Source organism: Xiphophorus couchianus, chromosome 6 (assembly GCF_001444195.1).
Source record: "Xiphophorus couchianus chromosome 6, X_couchianus-1.0, whole genome shotgun sequence".
Classification (NCBI taxonomy): Eukaryota; Metazoa; Chordata; class Actinopteri; order Cyprinodontiformes; family Poeciliidae; genus Xiphophorus; species Xiphophorus couchianus.
The window spans coordinates 3,195,731-3,217,176 of record NC_040233.1 but is presented as its reverse complement, the minus strand read 5'-3'; the positions used below and the strand labels follow the sequence as shown (position 1 = coordinate 3,217,176).

Below are 21,446 nucleotides of genomic sequence, written 5' to 3'. Positions count from 1 at the left end.
CACATATCTATCTATAGATAGATAATTATATCTAGATATATCTACCTAGAAATTATATCTCTAGATATATCTATCTAGAGATTATATCTCTAGATAGATATATCTATATGAGTATATCTCTATATAGAGAGATAGATATAGATATAGAAATTAGTGTGCAAGAAGTGAGATGAACCTGAAATTAGCTTCGTTAAAAGCTAATCTGTGTTATCAACTCATGCAGCGTGTTGCTCAAGCGTTATGTTTGTCAGCTGCTATAAAGACTTACAAGTTAGGCAGTGTAGTTAAAAATCTTTTAATTTATTTATACATATATTTATAAATGTACACATTTACTACCTAATCTTGTAAAAACAAGAAACTTTTTTTTTTTTTAAAAACATAACTGAAACCCAAATTGTCCACAGTCAGGGGGCTGGTCCAGTGATGTATGCAGTCCTGATACTTCGCCTCATCTAAACAAACCTTCTTCTCCCTGCATTTTGTTTGTCTGATCTGATGCTTTAAAAACAAAGGCAGAGAGGACAGATTCATAAAGAGGACAGTGAACACAACCCCGATCTCTCAGATGTTTAGTCAGTCAAATGCTGAGGATGTTCTGCTTTTAAAGTACAAGCCCCAACAAAACCGTGAGATCCTGACTTCATGTGTTCTGAGGTAGCCCAAACCGGATCACAAGCCTGAGGCCTTCAATAACAGTCTCTTTCTGCTGTTTTTATTCATAGAATATAGAGAATATCTGAATTATGATCCCCAAGTTACAAGAGTATACTTACCAACTTTAACAAGGACGTATCAGCTTAGGTAAAATAACAAAGAAATACGACTAACACTTAACCTTTACTTGGTTCTCATCTGTTTCTGCTCTAAGAGCCGTGTCTGTTCCTTTACCTGTGAGTAAAACACGACAGACTCCTGTCTGCCTCATAATCTACATAGTATAGTTGCTGTGCACTGCCAACAGGCAAGGGCCTGGGGCCTTCAGTAAGACGCCCTGCCCCAACTGGTTGCTGAACAGAAAGACTAGCTTAGCTGTTTGGAAATATTTGTGTGAAGACAAAGACAGAACCACCCATCCTGAGGGCAACGCTGTTTTAAACCTACAGTTGGCGAGCTATGAATCTCCTCTGGTAAACATCCACTACCTTAGCAGGTCAGCTAATAAGCACTTAATGACTAAATTTAACAGGTATTTTCTATATATTTCTGCTTTAGTCCCTGTGGGACCATCATAAATATTCCTATGTCTGTAGAAACCAATATGTAGCAATTGTAGGAATTACTTTTCAGGTGAAATATGACTTAATTAGCTCATTAATTTGTGTAAATACATCAAAACATTTTTTTTTAAACTTAATTTCATATGGTGACAGTCTCACACCGGTCCATGCCTAATCGACAATCGTTAAATTTTGCCCTATTGTCTCAGATCAATGCCAAATTACATGAACCTGCTCTGAAGGTTACATATTATTTTATTTTTAAAAAAGTCCTACCTATCAGACTAAAGCCTGCTTTTATATTTCAAGAATCGCAGTAACGGAAACATGGCTTAATACAGGAAACCTGGTGCGAAAAGAAGAGTTCTTAAATGAACAAGAAAATAACAAATCCCTTTTTTGAACATGAAAAAACAAAAAACAATTTTATGACTGCTTCACTCTACCAAAAATGCAGATTTGGATGGAACCCTGTTAAAATGTAAACTGTTACCTATCTATTAGTTTGAAGTGATTTTCTTCCCCTTTTCTTTGTTTTTTTTGTTGTTGTCGTTTTTAAACACAAGGTTTGTGGTTACGCATCCTTGTTAGTTCAGTCCTTATTATACATTACATGTACTTGTGTGTGATTACAAATAGTGATATGCACAAAGCTTACAGTTAGAACGGAAAAAAATATTAAAAATAAAAAGCATACAATAATGGAATATAGTCCAGACAGTACATTTCCCCCATAACTGTCCCTTAGTCCTAAATATATTCCTTTGTACTCCTTCATAGTGTTGTAAACTTCTTTCATGGAGAAAAAAATAGATAAGTCTTTTCTTAAGAAATGTACTGTCACTAGTTGCGTGACGGAACAGGTGCGTTCAGTATGTGCTGCATGCTGCCCTCTGGTGGCCGAAGCCATCAGCTGTGCTACAGGAAAGGGTTGGTGGATGAACCTCCAGAGGGGAACGGCCCCGCTGGCGCTCCGGCCTGAAATGAAAAGAATTATCCAAGATTAGGTTCCTGCGGTTTGACCCTGAAGTGCAAACCGCTTCAGCAAATCACTAAACACAACTACGAATCGATAAACACAACAAGAAAAGTGATGTCGTCCCATTAGCGACGTCTCAGGTCTCCCATTGGGATTTACCTCTTCTGTTTAGCTAATGTTGTCGTGTTTTCTTAAGTTGGAATTATGCTTAGCTAATGTCATTGTGTTTTTCAATCTTTAGTTGTGTTTAGCAATTTGTTGATGTGGTTTGCACTCCAAGGCCACCGTAGATTCCACAACATCAACAGAAGAAAGACCCCTGGTAGGATTGGGTAGTTATGAAGAGAACTGTGGAAAACGCAGGACAGAGCATGCTCACCATAAATGGGTTACTGGTCATGCCAGGAACAGCCATGGGCTGCCCAAAGGGCGTAATGGAGGGCTTGTTCTGACTGTAGACTGGAAAGGCGGGCCCTAAAGGGGACAGAGAGGAAGGAAAATGGCTTCACTTCACAGAAACACATAAATATTAAAATGATTTAAACCACAATACTCAATGATTCAAAACTCTAAAAGAAACGGGGAAAATAAAATAAGAGTAAAAACTTTGGGATATTCTGTTGCATTTAGGTATAAACAGAGCCTTGTTGACAAATGTTGGTATTTTTGTTTATTATATTATTGGTCAAAAACAATATCTCAAAAAGCTTTGCACCCTAAATGCAAACCTTTAGTAACTGTGCAGCAGCTGCCAAGAGATAAACAACAAATCACCGTCCATCCAGACTTTCATTTATGATCAAGTAGATACAAGATACAAGGCAGGTACTATACAGGTACAGTACTGTGTGAGGTCAGAGGGGACAGGGCACTAACCATTAGACTGAGGGTGGTAGGCCCCAGGCTGGGAGTAAGGAATGGGGGCCTGGCCGGGGAATTGCTGCTGGAAGTTTCCGCTGAAACTGGTCGGAAGGCAGTAGGAAGACGCATTCCCAAAGCCGGCGGGCATGCTCATAGAGCCAGTACCAAACGAGGCTACGAAACACACACATCATGTGTGCACAGCGACGGTACACACATACCCACAACACGCACACACACAGATACATTAGATACTTAGCATATGCTACTTGTCAATGTAACCGAGTTACATTAAAATTCCACTAGTATCTAATCAGAAACACAGAATAACAAAGGTTTTCATGTTTTCTAAATGTTCTCACCTGCGGCTGGACCTCTACCGTTGGCCTGGAAGGGGTTGGAGGCCATGTCGGGGGCTATCGCTGCGGCAACGAAGGGATTTGTGGATGGCACCGCTAAGACGAAACAGTCATAAAAATCAGCCTGTATGTTATAAATCACTGAACGGCTTAGCACCACAATACATTAAGGATCCTCTGTTGCTGTTGTGTCAACCTTCCAGACCTTTCAGGTCTTCTGGTTATGGGTCAACAGAACCAGAACCAAACATGGAGAAGCAGCATTCATTATAGGAGCTATAATTAACCTGGAGCAAATTTCCATTAAACTGTAAAACTACTTAACAGTCGTAGGCAATGAATAAATAATATTAACCTGCCAAAACATGGATCCTTTAAATCAATTCTAAACCCACCCGTTTAGAGCTGCCATTCAGTAAAGAGGCAGTATTGTGTATTTTCCAGCCACATAGTACAATTCAGAGCATAATAAAGTTCCCTTCAGTTGGTACAAAAATGCTGCATATATGAAATATGGCTTTAAAATTTTACTTTGTAATTTAACACCTTGAAATCTTTAAAAACTCCTGCTCTTTCTGAAACTCTGCCTTCAAGAAGTCACAACAACAAAATTCTTCTATTAACCCTTTAGCATCGTCTTTACCAGCGTTTCACTGAGAAGTAGCTCCTATAATGAGCTCATCAGATGTGCAGCTCCACCAGGTGTTTGCTAATTGCTGCTGGCTAGTCTGAAGGAGCTGAGTGAGGGAGTTGTGGGTGAGGGCTGCTCTGTGAGGTGGAAGCTCAGAAGCTTGGAAACTGCAGCTCTGAGGACTGAGGAGGAGTTTTGTCCTCAATGGCGGCGCGAGGTCCACCCCAGCGTTATACACAGCTGAACAGTTGCCATGGGAGATTAAAGAATTTCTCAAACATGCATTAAAGAATCAAAGAAACACTCCAGGTATGTTCTTGATGAGGAAATAACATGGCAACATAATGCAAAGCTCAAAAAAGTTGATTTTAAATAATACTGCCCCTGTAATAATAAGTGTAACATTCATCAATATATCTTTATGTGTATTTGATGATTATTATTCTTGATTTTAGTGATGGCATTTGGCAAAATGTAATGTTTGTTGCTAGTTTCATAATTGTATTATGTTTTTATGGTGTCAATTTGAATTGTCTTGAAATGCCAATTGAAAATATATATATATGTATATATATATATATATATATATATATATATATATATATATAAAAATAAAATTCAACTTTGTAATCAAGACTAAAACATTAATGGGTCACCTCCAAAGCCGGGCTGTATGTTGGCCATCACAGGTTGGTTCTGAGCTGGCGAGGAACCAAGGACAGGTCCAAACATGGCCCTGTAAAAACAAGACACAACATGATACATTTTAAATGTCTGTTTAACAGTCATAGGCAATAAATAAATAATAATGACCTGGCAGAGAAGGAGTTAAAGCATGATTGTCACATCACTAGGCCTGTTGCAATTCTAAACTTATCTGGATGATAAATTGTCACAGAAATTATTGCGATAAACAATAATATTGTCGTTTTGAGAGCATTTTCAAGTAATATTATAACAATAGAATAAAGATGCAAGTGCATACTCTCAAAGATAAATACACTTTAATTTATGACATTTAGCAATAGAACTAGAAGATTTTTTAAAAATATCCCAAATTACAGAAACAAAAAATAAAATGGAGATAAAAACCAAACATAACCAAAACAATACAGATAATGCATTAAGATGTCTCTGTAAACATAATTGTCCTTCAAAAAATATTAGCCATTAGACTCACACTGGTTAAAACAAGAAAAGACACCATTCAGTACTGTGATCATGAAGCTCATTTAAATTCTTCTTACTGTATTGTTTAATACAACGGGCTTACACATCACAACTGTAAACTTTAAGATTTTAGTTCATTAGCTTCTGACACAGGGATTTAAAAAACTTTTACAAATAAAACATTGAAAGGTAAGACAAAGATATATTTTTATGAAGGACTCAGAGAACATTAATGAAGAAAGTTTATGGACATATTAAAGACTTTGAACATGTCAGCAGTTGGATGTGAACGATGGTGCTCCGGTCTGATGAGAAAATTCAAGTTTATAGTCTAGTATGTGGTGAAAACGCAACACTGCAAACAAACCATCCCCATGGTGAAACACAGTGGTGGCAGCTTCATGCTGTGGGGAAATATTTCTTCAGGAACAGCTGGGAAGCTGGTTGTTGGACGGAGGAAAAACAGGTTGAGCTACAAGCTGAATGCGAAAATAATTCTGAACTCTGTCAGATTTAGGTTAAAAGTCATATTTTAATTTCATCAACATGCATCTTCCCACTGGAGGTAACATTTAGGAGGAGTCAACCCAGAGTCCCAGCTTGAATCTCAGAGAATTTGTGGAAGGCGCTAAAGATTAATGCGATGGCAAGGAGTCCTTCTAACGTCGTATGAAAATATGCAAAACGTTACTCAGCTTAAGACTGTCACGATAAGCGATTGATCTGTTAATTACATGATAAATAAAACTGAGATTGATCATTGTCATTCTTATGCTTAATATGTTTTGAAGGGCAATTTTCTTTACAGAGACTTCCAAAACCATTTTATTTATTGCTATCGGTTGTGTTTTATTTGGATATTCAAAATATTTTCCAGTTCCAGAGGGAAATGTTCTTAACAAAATTTAAAGTTTATTGGTCTTTGAGAGAGCAAACTTGTATTATTATGCTGTTATCATCTTACTTGAAAACGCTCTCAAAACAACATTATATTTTAACGCAATACTTACTGGGACAATTTATCGTTCAATGAAATTTGTTATTGCGACAAGCCAAATTGCTGTAAAGCCAATAAATGTTTTCTTTTCATAGATTGAGAGGGTATAAATATTTTTCATCATGTCATTTTTTAAAAATATTTTATATAAATTACATTTTAAGTTGTTTTGAGAAGTCTTGTCTCACTTCCTAGTCAGAAACAAACTTCTTCTTATCTGGACAGCCAGAGCAACAGTAACATAGTATAGATTAAATCATAATTCATGTTTCAGAATGGCCTAGTGAAAGTCCAACATAAATCCACTGAAGAATCAGTGGCAGAACATCAACAGCTATGTTCACACTCTCCATCCAACCTGACTGAGCTCGGGCCTTTCTGCAGACTCTGGGTGTGGACAGCTGCTAGCCACTTCCTGTGTGTGTATGTGTCGGCCTCTCACCCCTGCATGTTGCTGCCTGCGGTGACAGAGGAGCTCAGCTCACTGTCCAGCTCGGCCAGCGCAGCGTAGCGGTCCTCTGTGCACCTCGCTGCCTGGGAATGAGCTGAAACGGCACTGGATCTGGAGGGAATTGGCACACCTCCACCTTTCAAGGAATATTAGCACTGTGTCACAAAGCATCACAAAAATGTGCAAGAAAAGCCCCCCAAAAATTTAACTGTTACTATAAAAATTAGGGTGCACCGATTGCAGTTTTCTAGCTGATCACCAATTTTTTATTTTGTCTGAAAAGACAACTGAATATTGATATGGTTCATATCAATAATCAGTTGATTATTGATAATCAACTTACACTATGTTCATGTAAAAAGATAGCTTTTTTTTCTTATACTTTAAGTTGCACAGGTTGCAGTTTTATGGCCGATCAGGGATCTTCAGAAAACCTGACCTGCCAATTATGATTTTTTTAGTCTGAAGAGTCACTAAATATTTTAGCAAAGTTTCTAACTTGGCAACAGTGTAGGGCTGCTGTAAACAAATATTTTAGTAATCGAGTAATCTATCGATTATTCTTACGAATAATCAAGTAATCAGATAAAAAAAAATTATAAAATAAAATATTGATAAATTTGGCGTAACACCGATGCTACTATCGGATATCAGTATCAGTCCAATTACTCATTTTTGAGCTTCCCTAACAATAACTTTTTTGTAGTTTAGAAAACTAACCTGTAACAATAATAGCTCACTTTCTAAGTTAACCTGAAGAAAAGTTATACAAAGATCTGAAATCGTATTCAATTTAATAATAAAGAGGCAGGCTCACAAATACACTTATAAAATATGTCTGTTCTCCAGCTCTTAATTTATGTATTCATCTTCAGTCAATAGATGAATTCTCACCTTACCCCGTACCTGCCAAGCTTTTTGTTTGAGAATACAGGAAATGTCCCTGGAGTGGGGGGGCTTGGGGTGAAGGGCAGGCGAGCAAACCAACGTAAGATGGGGGTGGAGAGGAGGAAATAGACCAGGAGACAGACAAACGTAAGTCCCGGGGGGAAAGACGACTGGTAGACCAGGGGACGAACGTAAGAACAGGGGTGGGGGGGCAATACAGGAGATTTACGGCACCTTCGTTCGTCACAATAAGAAACTCATCTACCAGCCATGTACCGCCACGATGATTTCCGCCACCAGTTTGATGATATGAAATTTATTGTGCGGTTTGTCCATAAAGCTACACTTACACTGTAACCATCAACTACTCAGCCGTCCTCCGTGTTCAGTCTATCAGCTCACCTGCATAAATACTCCTGCAGCCTCTTCCTGCCGTTTGCTCTGAACCAGCAGCTCCCAGAGGAGAAAGGCTGCCGTACTCCAGGCATCACGCCAGTCATTGTAAGGATGCTTATTGGTTCCCCAAAACGATGAAAACCTGGGCATTATCATTAATCAATAAAATCCCCACGGACTGAACTTGAAAATTGGACGTTATGCCGCTAACACTTAGCTTTCGTCAACAACTCAGAGGCAGAAGTCAGAGCTACACGTAACGCAAATAATTTTCCGGCCGGAACACGGTGCGCTAAATAATAAAACATAAATTAACGAGGCTTCGAGGCAGGTAAATTTTTCTCAAGGAATTTTAATAATCGAGGTACTCGAATCATTTGAGGAATGGTTTCAGCCCTACGACAGTGGGTTGACTGTTGTTAACTGAACATGTTAATCTGGTGATCTGATCTGGTGATCTGAACGTGATCTGGTATCAGATCGCTGTCTCTCATGACAGAGCAAACAGGGAAAGTGGCTGATTTTCAGACCTTTGCCGATGTGGATAACATCGGCTTCACGTGGAACTATCAGTCGATCATCCAAAATGGAGAAAATTGGGGCCAGTTTGTTAGCTCCTAATAAAAATGTACAAAAAAGTTGTAAGTAGGTTTTTCTCCTTTCTTACTGACTAGGTCTGATACATTGATTTTAGTTTAAAGATCTAAAGTTGGAGGGAGCTTTCACTGAACATTGCTAAAGAGTGAGCGCATTTGGAAGACATAAACATAAAACAAAGCATGAAGAAACAAAGCAGAATGGTGAAGGGAGAAAGGTGATGGGGAAGGTGATACCTGATGAGGGAGGTGATGTGCTCAGATGGGATGAAATTGCAGTGTTTCCAAATGCTTCAAAGTTGGCAAAGTTGGTGTTTGAATTACCCTGAGGTGCTGCAGCCATGGGAGAAACCATAAGGTGGAAAAAAGGGTGTGGAAATAATAATAATAATAAAAAAGACACGGAAGGAAATTGTATGGAGTAATGGATGAACGAAGGAGTGTGTCGGGTGCAGACTTACCCGACTGGCTTGGAAAATGTGCAAAATTGGCAAAGTTGGTGGAGGGGGGGCCAGCTTGAGTAGGAGGAGCGGCGAAAATATCTCCGCCCAGATCCGAGAGCAGGTCGAATTTCTTCTCCTGGGCGGTGCTGTGGGCCTGCGGGCGGCTGAGCCCTGGGGACTGGAACACACACACACAGGACAACTGACTACCAGAACCCACAAGGGACGGGACGTTACCAGGCCGACGTTACCAGGCCGACTCAGCCGCAGTCGCTGGGCCTACCTGGCGTAGTGGCGTTTTGTTGAGCTGCAGGGTTTTTAGGGGCTGAACCTCCGGGGTGCTGCCGGTGCTGCTCGCCGACGAGCCCGACACCGAGCCCTGAACGCTCGCTACCGCCTTCGCCTGGTCTGGAGGAACATACCTGCAAAACACACACAAACACACCCACACATGGCTTTACTCCCCGGATTTTTCACTTTCACTGCATTTCCTCCTTAAAACCTTTTACTTCCTGCCATTTCTCATACAACAATATTTCTTTAAAAGGTTTTCCACAAACTACATGGTAAGAAAAAAGGAAAAAAAGCAGACACGTGGAGAAAGTAGAGCCTTTATGCTGACAGACTGAAACATATGGTTAAAGATTTTTGGCAGAGGGAAGTAACAATTAGACGGCAACACTTTCTTCACACCAGAGCTGACACTGATGAAGCAAGAAGTGCTGAGTCATCCTGGGCTAGACCTTCATGGCACGGCATAATTGTAAAGTGGACTTAAAATAATACATAGTATCCAAACATTTTTCTTTCCAGAAAATAAAAGCTGAAAAGTTTGGTGTCCATTTCTATTTAACCCCCTGAGTCAACACTATGCAGAATAAAATATTCCATTAATGCACAGCAGTTTCATTCATTTGTGAAAACAGATAACAGTAAATGCCGACCTCTAGCTAATGACTTGGGTTGTTTTTTTTCCATTTAGACCATAATTATATAATTTTGGGTTAACAAATATGGTTAAAATGAAAAAAAAAATAGAATTCAGAAAATAATAAAACTTGATAGATTTTATAGGGCCCTATATTTGTTCTTAGTGACAATAATAAATACAAAAAAACTCACATAAAGATAATAGGAAAAAACAACATTTAGGATAATCTTGCTTCTTTTCTACTTCTATATTCTAATACAAATTGTGTTTATATTTGAGCAGGTAAAAGTAAAACATATCTCTATTTTAAAATCGAATTGAAAGTTTTATATCAACATTTTCTGGCCCTCAATGAGTGGTGGGCATATAGTTTATAATTTTTTTATTGAAAGTAACTTATGCTAAGAAAATTGATTTATCGTTATCTTGATGAATTTCCATTAATGTTGTAAAAAAAATGATATTGGAAATTTTATATTTATGATTTTCTCCACTGTTTCAGACCTATTGGTAAATTTGAAAATATGATTACATGTAGTTAGTGTGTCTAGTTTAGTGATATAAATCAAACTTATTTAACTGGCGCCCTGAATTATTTAAAATGGGAACGTTTTTCAAGAATGACTATGATTGCTAAAAATCCTAAAAAAGAAAGAGACGTTTTGTATCATCATTTTTATCGTTATCACTACAATATCACAACATACTGTGGTAAAATTCAAAGTCCAAAGCACCCACCAGTTTTGACCCACATGGCAAAAACTTTGGACCCTGATTTATGACATGCATTGAATTTGTGTTTGTGATGAGACAGAACGGGAGGGCCTACCATCTTTTCTTCTCATATTTTTCCTGAAGAAACTCCTTTACTTTCTGCGGTTCTCGGAAATCTGGAACAACTGATGTCCTGTCGTCGTAAAGGCCCAGCCAGATGTGTTTACAGACCTACAGGGAGAGGGGGGCACAGACAGAAGGGTTGGGGGATTGAGGAGGGTGTGGAAGGAATGACAGAGGTGAGAGAAAGTGAAGTTAGTGGAGGGGGCAGGAGGAGGGAGAGAAAAGGAGTTTTAAGGAAAAAAAAGAAGGGAGAGAGGAATCTTAGGAAGTGAAGTTAGGACATCAGAAAACGCTTAGGAGGGAAGACATGCAGGGCACCTCGTTGCCGTGTTTCTGTAGGAACTCTATTTCCTGTTGTGTGAACGTGGTCATAGAGATGGACTTCACTCTGTGGGGGGGGTTCAGTCCTCGCCTGCGGGGAGGAGAAAGGAGAGCTTTACGTTAGCTGAAGAACAGCAGGAGCAACTTTCATACATGAAACACACACACACACACTCCACCTGCATTCAGTGCAACCTCAGCATGTCAGGTTGAAATCCCAACGATTGCAATGCCAAGAAGGCAGTTTCTAAAAATAACCTGACCTCTGTGTTAAGAGGTGCAGGTGTGCTGCTGAACAGAACGCCACGATTCACAAAAGAATCTTTCAGCCTAGAGATTTGGTTCAGAAACTGGTTTTAATTCAGAAACCAATTTTTGCCAAGCAAATAGAGAATTTATTTAAAACTATTCTATAAGCTTCCATGCTTTACCAAATTCCATCAGCCAATAGTTAAGCAAAAATAGGGTTATGCATAAAGTTTTTAACTTAAATTACTAGTAATAGGTTAGCTTAGCTGCCTGGCTTCTTCTTAATTTTAAAAAATTTATCAAAAAATTATTCATAGTGTAATTTTACAAAAGAAATTAAACAAACAAAAATTGACTTTTTAAAAAAAATGTATTTTGCAATTTGAATCGATTCACTATAAAACAGATTTTTTTTTCCCGGTCAGTTCCACTATGAAGCACAAATGCAGCATTTCGTTTTGATCTCATGGACCAAACAGAGCAAACATGTCAGATCAGCTGACATACGAACCTCATCAGGTCCTGGTGTTGACAACACCAGGACGTGTTGTCAACATTCAGACGACTCTGTGGTGGGCAAAGGCTTTAAATCTATCTGAATTATATCTTTCCTCTTCTCATCCTAAATAATCTGGTTGGTGTTTACACTTTCAAAACAACAACAGGGAGGTCGCATATAATGTCACAACATCAAGTCGTTGGCCCGTGAAGCCAGCTTGCTATTATACAAGTTAGCTAATGAGGGGCTGTGACAACTGCAGAGATGTAAAAGAGGTGAGCTGACTTCAACCCTCCTCTTTCACAGAAACACAGAAATGGCAAAAAAGGCGGCATAAATTGTTTTGTGAAAGGAGCTTTGCTCACATCAGAAGGTGTTCGTATGTTGTAAAGTTAAAGGGCCAGTGTTAAGTATTTTTCAGCCATATGGTGCCATTTTGTAGCATAATCAAGTAACTATGTCACCTTCAGCTGTTATAAAAAAGCTTTTTATATATCAAAATAAATTTGACTTTGTAATTTAGTGCCTTGAAATTTGGCTTCTGTCTCTTTAAAAACTCCTGCTCTTTCTGAAATTCTGCCATCAGGAAGTCAACACAGCATCACTCCTCTATTAACCCGTTTTTGCCAGTTATGTTTTTTTTTTTTATTTGGTATGAAAGAATACATTTGGTACTACGGTAGATTTTACAAAATTCTTCCCGCGTCATTCACTCACCCGTTTAATCTACCTACTTTAAAAATTAATAGCGCATACAAAATGTTAATGTCTTCATACTTTTTTGTCATTTCTTGTTGGTTTTTTTTGTTAAAGCAAAGAATGTAGATGTTTTGTAATTATCCTCGACATTTCATCCGTAAAATCCAGCGATTTGTACAGTAACTTATGTCTGTATTTTAACGGGATTGGAAAAGAATGATGTAGCATTAAATTAATCAAAACCAGATGAGCAAAAACATAGGTTAAACATTTTTTTAACCTTTTTAAAACAGGTTAAAAACATTTAACTTGTTTTAAAGTTCTCTGCAGCTCTGAGGAGGAGCTTCGTCCTTGAAAGCGGAGCTAGGTCCAACCAGGCGTTTTGCACAGTTCAATGGTTGCCACAGAGATAAAACGTTCTCTCAAATATGCATGAAAGAATCAAAGCAAAACTTTAGCTATGTTTTTGATGAGGGAATAACATTATGTCATGATGTAAAGCTCAAAAAAAGTCAATTTGACATCATCCTGCCCTTGACAAGACATTGGGCAGACATGTATGTATGTAGAGAAAATTGAATGTTGTTATAACTCATATTAACTGGGCATCTTCAGAGAAACGTGGATGATGATGCTGTGGGCGGGAAGGATCTCTGGTAGCAGTCATTGTGGCAATAAATATGAAGAAGCCTCTGACTGAAGACACTGAAAGACATGACATGTCATATCTGGGCAGTAGAGAATATATTTCCAGGATGACATCATGAGCCGTTAGCAAGAACTACCAATCCACCTCATTTGCTTTTGCTGCTCCTATTTAAATCTGTCTGGCTCTACAGTTGGAAAGGCGAGTAGAGAGAGGATAGAGTCGGAGGTTTGTTTCTTCTCCACTATGATTGATGGAAGAGATGGTTTGAACTTCCTCCTTCTCTCTGCCTCCATTCCAGCTCCTCTGGGATTTGGGGGGTCATAGTTCAAGCATTATTTGAGCTCTTGAGATCTTAATCAGCTGTTTAAAGAAAGAACCAGCTGATTACAGCTGGTTGTTACTATCCACAATTGTCCTGAAGTTAAACAAAAATAAATTCATTAAAGCAAAACCCAAATTCCAGCTGAACAGCATTAATAAGCTATCAGCCGAACACCTGGAGGTTTTCGGGAGTTCACAACAACGTTATGGATGTTAACCTTGAGCACCGAGGCAGTGTGAGTCAGACATCAAACAGTGAGCCTACACACAAGTCAGGGCATCTCGTCATGCTGAAGGGTGGCTGTAAAACAAGCCAATCTGCCTCTTGGAGGACCATAAAGCCCAGCCCAACGGCCCTCCGGCTGAACCGGAGGGAGCGGCGGCATTACCTGTCCAGTCTTTCCCACTAGCTAATGAGCTAACGGTATCGGACCTCCCGGGAGCTTCGTGTCGACAGCTGCTCCTCGTCGCTCCACGGCGGTTGCTATAAACAACAAATAGAGCGCGAAAGCCAAAAGGAGACACTCACAGGATCCCAGAGCAGGTGGTGCAGACGAAGGAGCCCACTGTCATGTTGACGTAAGTCGGGCCGCGCTGGTCACAGTCGAAGCATTTCCTATTCGCAGGCAGGCTAGTCATTTCCCGAAGCATCTTTAGGTGAGTCTCCTCCTGCTTTCGCTTCGCACTCGTCGCCATGGCGAGAAAATAGGGCGGCTGGTATCACCGAGAGAAGTTTGGTCAAATGGCCCGGCGGCGGAGTGCGTTTCTTCGGGGGCAGACTCGCCGCGTCTGACGGCAGGGAACCGGGAGACACCTTGCTGAGGTCCAGCGGGGAGATTGGGCGACTGACAAACTTCTTCTTCTGTAACTGAAACGTCGACTAAACCCAACCCCTCCCCCAGAGGCTGCGCCATCTGTCGGTTTGGAATGCTGCCTCGTGTTTTGTTTCACGATGGCAAGAAAATTATCAAGGGACAAAAGTGCCAAAATGCAATAAATAAGTCGTAAATAAGTATTCATGTATGTAATAATTTGAAACAAAATAGTGAATTTATTAAGTACAGCTTTACATTTTAAGAACCAAAATTTAATAAATTAAGTTGTAAATAAATATTAATGTCTGTAATAATTTCAATAAAATGGTATATTAAAATACAACTTCCAAACTTAAGAACATCATGTTAACTGGCAAGCATGAGAGTGGCAGTGTCACGGTGAGGGGCGCTTTTACTGTTTGTTTGTTGAAAGTATTTAGCATTAAAAGAGGCAGATGACCCTTAAAATCTTTTAACTTCACCCCAAAAAACAACTAAATAGTTAAAACTTTTACATAGTTTTAAACATAAAGTGTTTGATAAATAATTATCAGAAAATACTTCAGTTTGTATTTAATATGCTTAAATGCTGACAGAATTACATTGTCTGTTGTAGGTAATCGGTTTATTTCAACTCAGTCACTGCTTGGGTTCAAAGCTGCTATTTGCAACTATGATTGATATTTGATACAAATCATAGTTTGTCACCAATCAATCAAATACCAGCCATATATTGGTAGTTGTTTGTTAGCCAATCAGATGTTAGGAATTATTTGAAGAGGCATAGTGGCAGTTTAGGTTATTTAATAATGAGATGTAGCAGAGGAAATAAATGCCTAAAAAAAGGATATATCTCATTTTAAGACACGATTTACAGATTTTGCTATTTGTGTATTTAATAGACTGGCACATTATATACTTAACAAAAACGTTTGGTTCTCTGTAGTAAATGGTCCCACAAAATTAAAACAATTCACATCAAGTCACAAAAACACCACATAACCAAATACAACTCAGTGTCATTTTAATTGTAAAAGAAAAACAATTACATATAAAGACATTAAAAATAATAATAATAATAATAATAAATAAGGATTTCCACTTTTTTTCTGCATAATATTCATTTTAATATGTGGACTTAGCGATCTCACTTTCTCTTTCTGAAATTAAAGCAACAACGGACACAGTTTAAAATTCAAGCCTTTGGTGTCTGTCTTGGCTCCTGTTACACAGCAGGTGCTCATTGAATATCCAGAGAAGAGACGTCGCCTGTCCCTGGCTTTGGCCTCCCTGACAGTGGTCACTCTGTTCTCTTTCATGGCTGCACACCTCCTGCTCTGCTCGTCTCTCTAGCTCTGCAGGAAACTGCTGCATGGACCAAGAAATCAAATGGAATCGTGTTGTTTTCTGAACACCGCTGGTCGTACACGGGCGCAGTACTGTACTGTCGGAGGCTGTGGTGTTCCAGATGCGGCGATGTGGTCAGTGTATTTTCATGATTCTCAGTTGGGTTTCTTTTAATTGTATCAAAAATAGGCTCTCTGTCAATTAAGTTTTTTTTCTTTAGCTGCACATTATTTATGAATCAGCAGCTGATTAAATTATACTATCAAAATTATTGGATTGGGATAATAAGTTGTTATCATAAGAAAATGCATCCTGATTATTTTTGCATGGAATATTTACCTTGGAGCATAATCTTCAGGTTGAATTGTTTTTTTTTTCTCATATATAGTTGTTCCGATTTAGGAACAACCATAAAATAAAAGCAGACTTATTATGATCTAGGTTTCTTTTTGTTGTCACCTAATGAGGAAAGTGATTGCACTGGCTGTGGAGGAAAAAAGAGAGAGGAAAAATGTTTAGATTTCAAAATAGCAGATTTTCAACATTGAAAATATGTATCTAAGCACCTCTGCTCTAAGGATGTGAGTGCATCTGAACACACAATAAGACAAAGACTTTTGGAGTCGGGTTTGTAACAAGAAGCGAAGCAAAGAAGTCCCTTCTGTCCAGGAAAAACAACAAAGACTGACGGATATTATGCAGGAAGTGGGCAGAGGATTGGTGCAAAGTTATTTTCTCTAACAAATAATCCTAATTGTCTAGGACATCTGGAAAATAGTTTGTGCAACAAAGAAAAAGTGTGTCAACAGTGAAGCATCCTGATACATTTATATGGTTGCTCATCCTCCAAGGGACTGGACTTCTTTCTCACATTTCTGTCCAAGCATAATGCCATAAAGAATGGGATCAAAAATATCCTACTTGTGCAACGTCTTGAAACACTAAGAACCGTGCTCCGCTCTCAAAACGCAGTGGTCAAACAAAAAGCCAACAAACTGCAGCAAAATCCAAACACATGTACACTAATTTTTATGTATTTATTTTTTGGGTTTTACAACATGAATTTAGCATAAATTTTCTGAGAGGGCCATGGCCCCCTCTCACCACCCTTTCAGGAACACCTTTGACCCTTAGAAGCTGATATACTGCATGTCAGAGTAAATACCTCCAGATGTTATGAAAATGGATAAAAAAAACTATTGTAAATATTTACTCTCTGGATAAATGGCATGTTTTTTTTTTTTTTGGCTGAAAAGAAAAAACACTGCATCTAATAAAATGCTTTTAATTCTTCTTCAGTAAATTATCAAAACAAACAAATAAAAAAAACAATAAAAGCTCCAAACACATTTGCAATCATGTTTGGGGATGACTAAGTTTAAATTCATCACTGATGAAGTGGTGAAGATTTACGTTTTCTAAATATTCATCCATATGTTTGTGTATTTTTCCCGTTTTGCTCTCCTCACCTGTCCTCTCTTTCTGGTAACTCTGAAGAAGTAGTCCATCCGCGTCTGTTTCATACGTCCCGCCGCCTCCTCCTTTTTCCTCTCCTCTCGCCTATTTTCTCGATGTTCATGAAACGTCTTCATGCGATGACGGATCCTCTCCTCCCTAAAAACGCACACGGGAGCAAATGGAACAAATCCTTCGGCTCCACATCAGCCCAGGTGGACATAAACAGAAAAACAGGCTCTATGAATCTGTACCTGACATGTTTGGTGTGACACAGGAAGTCCACCACGGCTTCTTCGTCCAGCTCCCTCCACACCACGTTAGGAGCTGGAGTTTCTGTTTCGTCCAAGAAAATCTTCCTGGCCTCTTTGTATTTCCATAAAAGAGGTACAGGATAGGTCTGGAAGTATGTGACTACATTAGATTTTTTTTAAAAAGAATTTCTGTATAGTGAGAAGTAGATCAAAACTAAAGATTACCTGTCTGTTGATGTGCAACACCACATTCTCAATAGTGCGATGCTTCTGGATGAGAGTCAGAGCTTTCTTCGGACCTAAACCGGGGATCTTGTCGCAGTAGTCACAGCCCAGCAGAATACAAAGGTCAACAAGCTAAAAGACATTTTGCAAAATAAGAAAGGAAAAAAGTGATTATTCATCACAAAACTTTAAACCAGGGGTGTCAAACTATTTTTATTTTGGGCTATATCAAGATTATGAATGTCCGCAAAGAGCTGGTTGTGGTAAAACGTATTGATAAAACCCATTAGAGTTCAAACCCAATAACAAAGAAGTTCTGTAATACTGAACATCATTTCACATTCATGTAATTTGGCAGTATACATATGAAAACTACAGCAGAAGTTTGTAGCCACTGAAAAAAAAATAATTCTGGTTTTAATCTTCTGAGATCAAAAGTCATAATTCTGAGAAAAATGTCAAAATTTTCACCTTTTCCCTCACAATTTTGACATTCTTTTCTGAGAATCCTGATGTTTGATCTTAGAAGATTAAAGTCAGAATAAATCTGGTCAATTCTGGGGGAAATAAAAGTCAAAAATTATAAGGAAAAAGTTCAGACCCCCCCCCCCGCGGCCCTAGGCTTCTTCTGTTGAAAACTGCTTTCATTTGATGGATAAAATATTATTTAAACATACAACGGTTATTTTCAATGTTCAAAACTTTATGGCGGGCTGGATTTGGCCTGCGGGCCTTGAGTTTGACACGTGCGCTTTAAATGATTCGAATAACAGAAACTTATGCTAAATGTTCATCAATGTTTCGCTCTTACCTCCTCATGAGTAATCTGCAGTTTTTCCAGCAGCCTGGGTAATGAGTATTCCACAACTTTACTGGGAACATGAGCATAAAATCAAAATCAGATAAGACTCACCATCTCTCTAATAGAGAAAGGCACTGAACTCTGTATCACTGGAACTACGTTACTTTGTTCTTATATAGATATATTCTTATGTATTCTTATATATATATATATATATATATATATACAGTATGTGTACTCACACATTACCTACTTTAAGGCTGCAGTATGTAACTTTTATAAAAAAATGTTTTTTACATATTTGTTAAAACTGTTGCTATGTCATGAGACTACAGAATGAGACAGATAGTCTGTGAAAAAAATCGAGCTCCTCCACCTTCTCCCAGTGCTAACTAGAAACCAATCAGAGCCAGGAGGCGGGTCTTATGGCTGTCAATCACCATCTGTGTGGCCCTGCTCAGGCTCTCCTGTCCTTCCCCTCCTTGCTCTCTTCCATGCTGCAGCTAGCATAGCCTGTTGACAATGCTAAGGCTAGTTAGCAATGAAGGTGGATAAACAATTTTCCTGTAACAGTAAATTGTTGTTCCACCATTAGCACATTTAGCAACCCGTACACAAGCCTGACAGACAGCGCTAAGACCCTCCTCCTGGCTCTGATTGGTTGTTTTGGTTGGTGCATTTCTTCAAACGGCAATAGCAGCTCAAGGAGAAGATGGAGGAGATCGATCTTTTCAGATTATTTGTCTCATAATTTACTGTTACAACATAGTGACAGATTTGACAAATATGTCAAATAAATGTACATTTTTATAAAAGTTACATACTGCAGTTTCAACAATCCACACCTGTCCTTCTTAGCATTCAGCTGACGAATGAGAACGTTTGCTCCAAAGGGCAGCGTGTCCATGTCCTCGGAGGCCACTGCATCCACAACCCTGTCTCTCACCAGCCGGGCACACTGCGCTTCAGCGTCCCCTGGAGCCTGAAAGGCAGAATTCTGTGTATGAAGTATGAAAAAAAAAATTCAAAAAAGAAAATGCATGATGGTGGAAGGTGAAATAAAGTTGTACCTGGATGACAGGCACACCCATACGTTTCAGTAGCTCAATGGAATCCTTAGTCTGGGCTGATGCTGCATAAAAGAATGATTCAATAACATCAGAATTTGGAAACATCTAAATATGATAAAGAAAGATCCTTTTACACTCTTTGTGCATGTGGACCTTCTCCTGTTCTTTTGGGGGAGCTCCAACCAGCTGCCTCGGCTCGCCTCTCCAGCTATAGAAAAGCAAGTCTCAATCAGCGAGAGAGATTGTTTAAAAATCTGGAATCAGTCAACAGTCAGTCTGCCGTTTCTATAGCAGACCAGTTAAAGTGCTGATTTGAGCAAAACAGGAAATGGTCATTGGTCCCACACAAATGTTCTCCGACTCAAAATGCTCCCCAAAAACAATTCAAAACACGCAGGCTGTCAATATTTCTTACAACAGGTGTCTTTTCCACGGGAGGCTTTCCATCAAATACAAAGACCGGCTTTATGTCGTGTTCCAGGAAGGTCAGTGTGCGGAAAAAGAGTCCAGTCAGAGGGCTGTGGAGAAGAAACCCAACACCATCAACATGGAAGAGAAGCTATTTTGGCATTTATAGCTGAATTGTTGGACTTTTTTTTTTTTTTAACAGTACAGGTGTTTGTATTTTTTCTGACAAGTATTTCTCAAAGATCTCTCACCTCAAAGAGGGTGTTGCTGCTCGAAACTGGTTCAGAACCACTGAGGCATCCAAGGCGATGACTTTCCCTGCAGTGGAATACAGCGGCAGCGCAATGAACATGAAACTACACAAGAGTTATTAACTTACTGTTTTCAGTCACTGACATAATTTCCCAAAGGACAAACTGAACAGATATTTCCTTGATGGCAGAACAAAAAGAATCGGTTTCAAAAGATTTCATTTGATAAATAAATGAATCACAAGATGTTTTCTCTTTGAATGTGAAAAGGAAAGTTGTTTGATTAGATCATTTCTCTGCATACACCTCTGATCTGAAAGTACTTAGCTGCGCCCCTGCATGAGAGCGAAATCATAATTACTTCACGTTATTGTTGCTTAGAGGTGGTTCCATAAACCACTGAACTTATACAATTTATGCATATTTGTGGATTTATACATGACAGTTCTCTGCATAAAAATGAACTGTTTGGAGAAGATCTTATAATCCTGCCCAGAATAACGTAAGAATAATAAAAATAAGATAATTTATGAATGTATTTTATGTATGGCACACATCTAAGCTATAGCTGTTTAGACTTCCTGATGATCAGTAAAAAATGTATGCATTTTCTCAGCAGCACATGGCCATTATTTACATTATTTGTGTAATTTCTTAATAAATTATTAGACCTTACAGAGATATTTAACTAGAAGGTTCTTTTCCACATATGGCAACAGTTTAAGTTTACATACTGAATAGTAGGGTTAGACCAGATAACAGGATTTTGAATTTGACTTCATGTAAAAGCACTGCAACGTCATTTACTGATTTAATTAGCATCAAAGTGACTGCTTTGTGGTATATAATCAACTTAGAAGCTTTATGAATGCTAACGTTAGCTGCTAGCAACCTTTGTTAGAGATATTTAAGGCAGATCAAGCTGGTCGGCGTTCAGTCCTGTATTACCTGTATAGTCACTGATATCCTTATAAGAAACTGCATCTGGAGCTTCAGAACGAATTAAATCAGCCAGTTTAGTGATCCCCATCCTCCTAATCACATATGGGGTTTTGTTTTTCTCCCACTTCCGGTTTGAAAAACAAAGGAGAAAATAAAACAAAAATAGCGTCGGGTTCTCAGTATATCTCACGGTAAATCGACTTTGTATCCGTTTAGAAACACAGCGGTTGACTAAAATGCGTTTTTATCTTCAACAAATTTCAGCCATTTAAACACAACATCGTTTTCCTCATCTCGGCACGTCGCCAAAATGGACGGTAGGGGTCAGTACTGAGCAAACAGACGGGTTTTGAGGAAATGGACCTCCAGCATTTATTATA

General features: G+C 38.8%; 2 protein-coding genes across 4 annotated transcripts; both read right to left on the bottom strand.

Moving 5' to 3' along the window:
* Window positions 1-281: 281 nt before the first annotated feature.
* agfg1b (ArfGAP with FG repeats 1b) lies at window positions 282-14,408 on the bottom strand. 3 transcript variants are annotated; one of them, XM_028019633.1, is made up of 12 exons: window positions 14,027-14,408; window positions 11,078-11,171; window positions 10,752-10,867; window positions 9,275-9,413; window positions 9,010-9,169; window positions 8,786-8,881; window positions 6,660-6,804; window positions 4,707-4,786; window positions 3,423-3,515; window positions 3,076-3,234; window positions 2,579-2,673; window positions 282-2,198 (listed from the first exon to the last, which is right to left on the bottom strand). In XM_028019633.1, exons 1-12 carry the CDS (start codon window positions 14,191-14,193, stop codon window positions 2,139-2,141), a joined length of 1,404 nt encoding a protein of 467 aa, XP_027875434.1. In that variant the 5' UTR covers window positions 14,194-14,408; the 3' UTR covers window positions 282-2,138. The 3 variants fall into 3 exon arrangements, with proteins under 3 accessions (XP_027875434.1, XP_027875436.1, XP_027875435.1); XM_028019635.1 differs by lacking the exon at window positions 14,027-14,408 and adding an exon at window positions 13,887-14,020; XM_028019634.1 differs by lacking the exon at window positions 8,786-8,881 and having other exon boundaries at window positions 14,027-14,193.
* Window positions 14,409-16,037: 1,629 nt separating this feature from the next.
* Window positions 16,038-21,373, bottom strand: LOC114145946 (probable flap endonuclease 1 homolog). Its single transcript, XM_028019642.1, has 11 exons — window positions 21,073-21,373; window positions 20,125-20,191; window positions 19,881-19,983; window positions 19,619-19,673; window positions 19,466-19,527; window positions 19,241-19,377; window positions 18,405-18,465; window positions 17,594-17,725; window positions 17,369-17,514; window positions 17,129-17,273; window positions 16,038-16,143 (listed from the first exon to the last, which is right to left on the bottom strand). Exons 1-11 carry the CDS (start codon window positions 21,152-21,154, stop codon window positions 16,090-16,092), a joined length of 1,044 nt encoding a protein of 347 aa, XP_027875443.1. The 5' UTR covers window positions 21,155-21,373; the 3' UTR covers window positions 16,038-16,089.
* Between the last annotated feature and the right edge of the window lie 73 nt (window positions 21,374-21,446).

What these genes read in the sequence shown, in the direction of transcription:
- agfg1b (XM_028019633.1), bottom strand. Translation starts at nt 14,193, where the DNA reads ATGGCGACGAGTGCGAAGCGAAAGCAGGAGGAGACTCACCTAAAGATG. An exon ending in ACCACCTGCTCTGGGATCCT is followed by an intron (nt 11,172 to 14,026) that starts GTGAGTGTCTCC and finishes TCCTCCCCGCAG; the next exon opens with GCGAGGACTGAACCCCCCCC. An exon ending in GCAGGCAGCAACATGCAGGG is followed by an intron (nt 4,787 to 6,659) that starts GTGAGAGGCCGA and finishes TTGTTTTTACAG; the next exon opens with GGCCATGTTTGGACCTGTCC.
- LOC114145946 (XM_028019642.1), bottom strand. Translation starts at nt 21,154, where the DNA reads ATGGGGATCACTAAACTGGCTGATTTAATTCGTTCTGAAGCTCCAGAT. An exon ending in CTGAATGCTAAGAAGGACAG is followed by an intron (nt 18,466 to 19,240) that starts GTGTGGATTGTT and finishes TCATGTTCCCAG; the next exon opens with TAAAGTTGTGGAATACTCAT. An exon ending in TTACCAGAAAGAGAGGACAG is followed by an intron (nt 16,144 to 17,128) that starts GTGAGGAGAGCA and finishes TTTCCTCCACAG; the next exon opens with CCAGTGCAATCACTTTCCTC.